The 6,919-nt window shown below is 40.7% G+C and overlaps 1 protein-coding gene across 2 annotated transcripts in view; it reads left to right on the top strand.

Annotated features, from left to right (window-relative positions):
* Positions 1-6,329, top strand: part of LOC137978621 (uncharacterized) — a 9,545-nt gene extending 3,216 nt beyond the window's left edge. For both annotated transcript variants that reach the window (XM_068825624.1, XM_068825625.1), the window contains 2 exons: positions 32-4,717; positions 5,904-6,329. In XM_068825624.1, coding sequence (XP_068681725.1) covers positions 58-4,717; positions 5,904-5,926 — 4,683 coding nt within the window. In that variant the 5' untranslated portion in view covers positions 32-57 and the 3' untranslated portion in view covers positions 5,927-6,329. The remainder of the gene's footprint in view (positions 1-31; positions 4,718-5,903) is intronic.
* The last annotated feature ends 590 nt before the right edge of the window (positions 6,330-6,919 follow it).

Consider the following 6,919-nt stretch of genomic DNA (forward strand, 5'->3'; position numbering starts at 1 on the left):
ACCTACTAATTTAGGTTCCGCATCATTGTAGAGGGCGCATAAAACCGAGCACCTTCAATGGCAGCTCCCGCACCGTCGCCCCTGGCCAGCAGTACAGAGAAGACCAATGGAGCTAAGCTGAGGAGACTTCTCATTGATGGCGGGACAACAGTTCTGAGGAACACTTTTGATAAGTATCATCCTCCTGCAAGCCTAGCTGCTGCCCTCAATGCTAACTATTCAACATTATACAATCTCTTGAGGAAAAGGGTTATACGTCAAGCTCAGTGGGACCAACTGTTCCATCCTAGTGGAACCAAACCTGATTCCAACTCTTTCGACATCACTCTTCTATTCCTGCTTTTGAACACCATTTGTGGGCTATCCCCTCCTCCATCAGGTTGGCACACTAAGCCACCACCAAGTGACACCTCTCTTGAGGCAAACCTTGTTCGCATTAAGATTTTCCGCAATGAATTGTATGGTCATGTGTCTTCCACTGGTGTTGATTCGCCAACCTTTAAGACCCTATGGCAGGAAATTGCTGCTGTTCTTATTTCTCTTGGGCTGGATCAGGCAGAGATTGACAGATTACAGGCAGAGCGTTGCGGAGAAGACGATCACATCAACGTTTTAACTGACTGGGCAGATAGTGAACAAAAAATAAAGTCTGAGCTGAAAGAGGTGAAACGAGATGTTAAGGAAGTACTTCAAACCCAGCTAGAAGATCGCAAAACTCAACAGGAGAGTAGTTCCAGGTTGGAGCAAGTGCTTGAAGTTCTTCAGAACCACTCAGAAGACCACAGTTCACTTTATGATACTATCTCAAAGTTGGATGAAATACATCAGATCGAAAACGAAACCCGTGATGCTATTAAAGAAGTACGTCAGACCAAACTAGAAGACCACAAAACACTTCAGGATGCCGTTTCGAAATTAGAGGGAATATCCCAGGGGCTAGAAAGCTTGAGCAAGAAGCGTGAGATGGACAGAGCAGATGAATTGCTCAGAAACCTGGCTAAGTCCGAGTTCAATGGAGATATTGAATATCATGCACAGAGATTCCAGGACGGAACCCGTGAATGGATCTTCAAAAGAGTTGACGACTGGCTAGATGATAGAACGTCCCAAAACCGGGCGATGGTAATTAGTGGAAATGCAGGGATGGGAAAATCAGTTATCTCTGCGGTCACGTGCAAACGAATGCAGGAGGCTGGTAGACTTTCAGGAAGCCACTTTTGTCAACATAAAAATGTGCGTTACAGAAGTCCTCAGCTAATGCTTCAGTCTTTGGCTTCTCATCTCAGCCACACTTTACCAGAGTACAAGAAATCTCTCGTGGAACAGCTCTCAAGAAACCTGGGGCCTGTTGAACTCAATAGCATGGGCGTGGAAGAGCTATTCGCGCTACTTTTAAAGGAACCACTTAACAATGTAAAAGACCCAGGAAGAAATATCCTAATGGTGATAGATGGACTGGACGAGAGTGAGTATCAAGGACGCAATGAGCTTCTCGATGTGATTGCAAATCAGTTCTCCAAGCTTCCTCAGTGGATTCGTTTTTTTCTGACAACTCGATCAGAAATAAACATCGCAGACAGCCTGAAACATTTGCAATCCCTACATCTTGATGAAAATCAGGAAGAGAACTTGAAAGACATTCGACTATTCTTTGAAATGCAGCTGAGTCCTAAGATTGCGGTAGAGCAAAAAGATGTTCTTCTCACAAAACTGGTTGAGAAGTCTGAAGGCGTTTTTCTTTATGCTTTTTTCTTGATTGATCACATCCAAGTGAAATTTCCACTTCTTACCCCAGAGCAGCTGGAGAGCAGCTTACCGTTGGGTATTTCGTCGGTTTATCTTTCCCATTTCAAACGGTTAGAGAATGAACTTCGCAAAGAGCTGAAGATGGACGAAGACCAAGTATTGAGGTTTTTGTGCGCCTTTACCGCTTCCAGAGAACCTTTGCCAGTAGCGTTTGTTTCTAGACTGTTGAACCCAAATGGAAGGTCCTTGTCTGCTCAGCGAAGAATAAACAAAGCAATCGCCTGCATCTCTTCGCTTTTGCCAGTTCGTGATGAGTGTCTTCACTTTTTCCACAAATCAATCAAAGACTGGTTGACGAATACCTCGTGCTATGGTCAACATGATTTCACCGTGGACGAGAAGGAAGGCCACGAGATTCTCTTCAACCTTTGCAGGAATGAGCTTGACAATATCAAGCGAAGGGGTGTACATAAATCACCCTTCAGTGACACTGAAAGGTACGCCTTAAAACATGGTGTCCAGCACATGATTGAGCTGAGCGAATCGGGCGAAAGTCCAAGACCTTGTGATGTAGAAGACCTGGTTAATACGTATGTGACCGATTTGGAACTCATTTATGCCAAACTTTGTGTGAACAGCACAGGTTCCTCGGAGGATATTTTCAGTGTTCAAAAGCATATTAAGCCAATTTTACTCAGTGAGCGAAGTAAGTCTCTTTTAATCTCTTTGCTAAAAGTGCTTAGAAAACACTCTTATCTGTTAAGAGACCATCCGCAACTTTGGTTCCAAAGTTTGATCAATGAAGGACCTCCTGAGCTATCATCTGAAGCTGCAATCATCCTCGAAAACAGGCTTCCCACCGTGCCGTACATGAAATACTTAGACAATCAAGAAGAAAATGGAGCGATTAAAGCGCGATTTTACTGTTCAGATACGGTGGCTTGTTTCGATGTTTCACCTGAACTGGACTACATGGTGTGCGAATGCCGCGATGGAACGATCCACTTGTGGTCTCTCGAGACTGCTAACTTGGAATGGAGTCGACCTTCCTTAATTAACAGAGAGTTTCAACATGGGCATCCTGAATGTGATGTACTTTCTGATGAAGGCGCGTATCGTAATATAGATTATATTTTGACTTTTTACCGTTCTGTGGTTTTTCATCCACGTGGTAAGTCAGTCCTACCGGGGACCCTCAGAAGTGTTTACACTCTCGAAGGAGACTGCATTTCCTTTTATCCTAATAGTAACTGCACATTTTCACATTGTGCTTTTCCTACAGACAAAAGAACCATTTTAACAGACTGTTTTGATAATCCAAAAGAAGTTGTCTTGTGGAGTATGGAATCTGGTGAAGAGCTAAGGCGAATAACTTGGAATGATGTTATTACATCTTTTGCGGTTTCCAACGATGGTTCAGAAATTGCTTTTGCTGACGTGACTGGTTCTATCTACCTTGATGTGTCTAAAGAACCAAAACACTTGTTCAAGTGCGGCGTGGCACGTGGTATGATGCACTTCACAAAAGACAACAAGGCCCTGGTCTGTGGCTACCTCCCTTATAAGATAGACAAACTCGGATGTGGTCGGTTTGGTTGGGTGTGCGACGGTAGCCCGCAGTTTATCCTTTGTCCCTCTCTATTTCAACATGACTTCGTCTTGTGGCCCATTGAACCAAAGACTCGGGAAATAGAATATAGTTTTGATGACGGTTTACTGTTGGGCCTGGTGAAAAATGTGCGCAGTGTCTTTTCATCGTTAGATACAGGATTCTACAAGTGGCTTGATAATGGAACAGCACTGGTTGGTAGCCCATCGTTTAAGTACGTCGCGGCAATTCATGTTGACTCGCTAATTGAAGAGAATTGTCCTTACACCAGACAAGTGGTCAAAGAAGTTGTATTTTCTTCTGAAGGAGATGTCGTTTATTCCATTACCTCAAAAGATCAAAGTATTGCGGTTGTCAGTGAGGTTCTAGTGACCGTACTCCGAATGTCAAGTCAAGAAATCTTGTTGAAAAAGTCTTTCACTTGCCCATCACTGTCGCTTGTCCCCTTGAAGGAAGGTGTTGTACTATGTTTGAAGGATAAAATACCAGAGCTTTGGAATTTTGAGCTGACCGAGTGCATTCGACAAATTCCCAAACTAAAGGGAACTAAAAAGCTTATTCGTTTATCAGATGAACTGATAGCCTGTGAATGGTATCGTCGTACATCAACACCTGAAGAATTATCGGATTTTGGTTATCAAGCAGAGACAGATAATTCCCTGGAACTTCATGCAGAAGATGACTTAATGGAAGATGACGATTTTGTAGAAGTCAGGGATTTATTCGTCAAAAGACTGAATACTTCATTCCTTTACATCATCAATGTTACCAGTGGAGAGTGTGTTTCATCTACATGTCTCAAGACAAGGGCAAGTTATGACCACCATATATTTGTTTCATGCAACAGTCAGAACCAGCTGTTAGTCTGCACCATGGATGATTTAGAATTTTTGGACGGGGATGAGTTAACTGTTACTTTAGGAAAAAACAACTCCTTTTCCTGTGTATGGAAAAGAAAAGAAGCGCGATACGACCTTCGTTCCTTTACGCCATATTTCATGTTCTCCCCTGAAGAAGAATTTTTAGTGACGTGGGCTTCCTTCAGTTCAGGCCATGGAGTACACATTCTTGATGCAAAAACTGGAGAGACACAACGCACTTTGCTCGAAGACCAAAATGACATTGTTGATTGTAAGTTCGTTGTTAATGGCGAGTCTCTGGTTTGCTGCAGTGAGGACAATTTCCTCCGATTGTTTGACATCAGATCTGGTGATCTACTTAGCGTGCTAGACGTTGAAGAGCAACCCTGCTGTTTAGGAGCCTGTTTGGACAAGCCTCTTGTCGCCATTGGCTTATGGGGCGCCAGATTGAAATTCGTCCATATCAAGTTGCCAAGTGACCAGGACGCTGAAGGGAAGAAAGGTGAGAATTAATGGCTTAATGCTACTGTTCTAAGTGATTTCCTTCGGCTAGCTGCATCACGCATGGCTGTAATAGTATGCCGCTATTAATAGCAACAGTACACGGAAGTGCAGTGAGAAATAAAGTTTTGACACCATCTTTGTACAATAGACCTCTTTCATAATGGCGGCCAAATAAAATATTCTTTTGTTTTAATGCTAATAAGCCCTACTAGCCTCGCTACGACGAGCAAATTTCAAAAGAATATTTGTTTCAAAACGAGGGCAGTAGGTCTAATTAACATAAATACAAAAGAATATAAGGTAGGTCGCCATTTATGAAACTGGTCTATATTTATACAGTTATACAGGACACCAAAAAGGTGTTTTGAATACACCAATTTCAATATATTAAAATTCAGCCTTACACAATTGACCTCAGCACGAGGCTCTGGAGAATAATCTCACAAACTCTGTAGTTCTTTTCCAGATCCTCGTACTGAGGTCTATTGTTTTTGGCTGAATTTTAAGATATCGAAATTAGTCTATTGAAGTAGTAACAGTAATCCTCCTTCCATGGGAATTTTCCCCTACTTTGTCTACTATTTAACGTTCATCCTGTGTCCAATCTTCTTCTATATGTGGCTTGGGTTATTTTTAACTGTTCCCTTTCCTTTACGTTAGTATCCCACTGAGTTAGATACAATTCACGGCCCATTTTGCTTCTTCAAGAGGGTTGATAAGAAAGCGTTTTACTTCATGAATTTGTCTGAAATTTTTCTTTCTAACGTTTGTGAGAGTTAACATTATCAAGTAAACTCAAAACTCCAACATATGAATGTAAAGTACTAAAGCACTTCTCAGTGATTGCCAAGGAATACCTCTTAAGACTGCTAATTCGGTTTAAACTTAGAATTAAGGCCTAGAATTAAAAACTCTCCGAAGGCAGGTGACAAGAATGGTGTAGATTTTACCCACTTACTTCAGTCTGTCATTTAATCCTGTATATTTTGGTCTTCGCTTTTCAGCTGTGCTTCCGTCAGTACATTTAAGTTTTGTTACCGCACTCTCTTGAACAGAAATTGGATGAGCGTAATCACACCGCCCAAATAAATATTTTTGAACTTGAGCAATCGATGAATTCGTCATCAATTTTAGGTGTTTAGCAGCTTGGGTGCCACTCGCATACATGTCTCTATCTTTTTCAGGTTTCCGTGACAAACAGAAGTGAATTACACATGGATGGTATTCTCGATGTTGTCAGTTACTGGAACGTGTGAAAGCAGATTTCAGAGCGCGGCGGAGTCCACCAGCGTGGGATTAGTTTTGATCCAAGTTGAGTACCAGTTACTCTGAACATTTCAGATGGGAATATGTAAAGTAACTTTATAACTTTACAAGGGAATTAATTTCACATTAAACACTATTTATGTTCATATCTAAGAGGTAAAGCTATGTTAGAGTGATTCCTAAGGGATTCCGTGTACCACTACTATTATTATTATTATTATTATTATTATTATTATTATTATTATTATTATTATTATTATTATTATTATTATTACATTTTGCCATTTTACAATAAATTTACATTAAATAATTAAAGTTAAGATAAGAACTATGGCGAGGAAACCTCGCCATAGTGGAGCAAGACGTTCAGTTAGGTGTAACACAGGAGTAGGAACGAAGACTAAGGAAGGAATTAATTTCATAACTAAGGGTATTGAAAAGTTTGGGGCCTTGAAAAGAGATAGAAAACTGCCTTATGTTAGTCCTGCAAAGAGACAGCCGAAAACAGGAAGCGTGTCTTGTGTTGTAACTATATAATACTATTATTAACAGAGAAAAAAGAGTCAAATTTAGGAGGGAGATTACCAGTACTAAAAGAGTATATAAATTTACCTAGTTGTAATAAGTAGATACTGGTTATTTTGAGAAATTTAAATTCTTTAAGAATTGGATCAGTGTGCATCACAACCGGACCTGCTTACTATCCGTATCGCCCGTTTTGTAATATTGTTAACCTTTTCAGGTTACTTTTGTAAGTGGATCCCCAAACTAAATTACAATAATAAAGATACGGAAGAACCATAGAATTATATAAAGTACGTAACGAGGTTTTAGAAAGGAAATAACTGGATCTTAAATTATGCCAATAGATTTAGATATTTTATGTGCAACAAGCGATACATGGGACTTCCAGGAAAGACAATCATTCAGTACA

This window comes from Montipora foliosa, chromosome 12 (genome assembly GCF_036669935.1).
Source record: "Montipora foliosa isolate CH-2021 chromosome 12, ASM3666993v2, whole genome shotgun sequence".
NCBI classification, from domain to species: Eukaryota; Metazoa; Cnidaria; class Anthozoa; order Scleractinia; family Acroporidae; genus Montipora; species Montipora foliosa.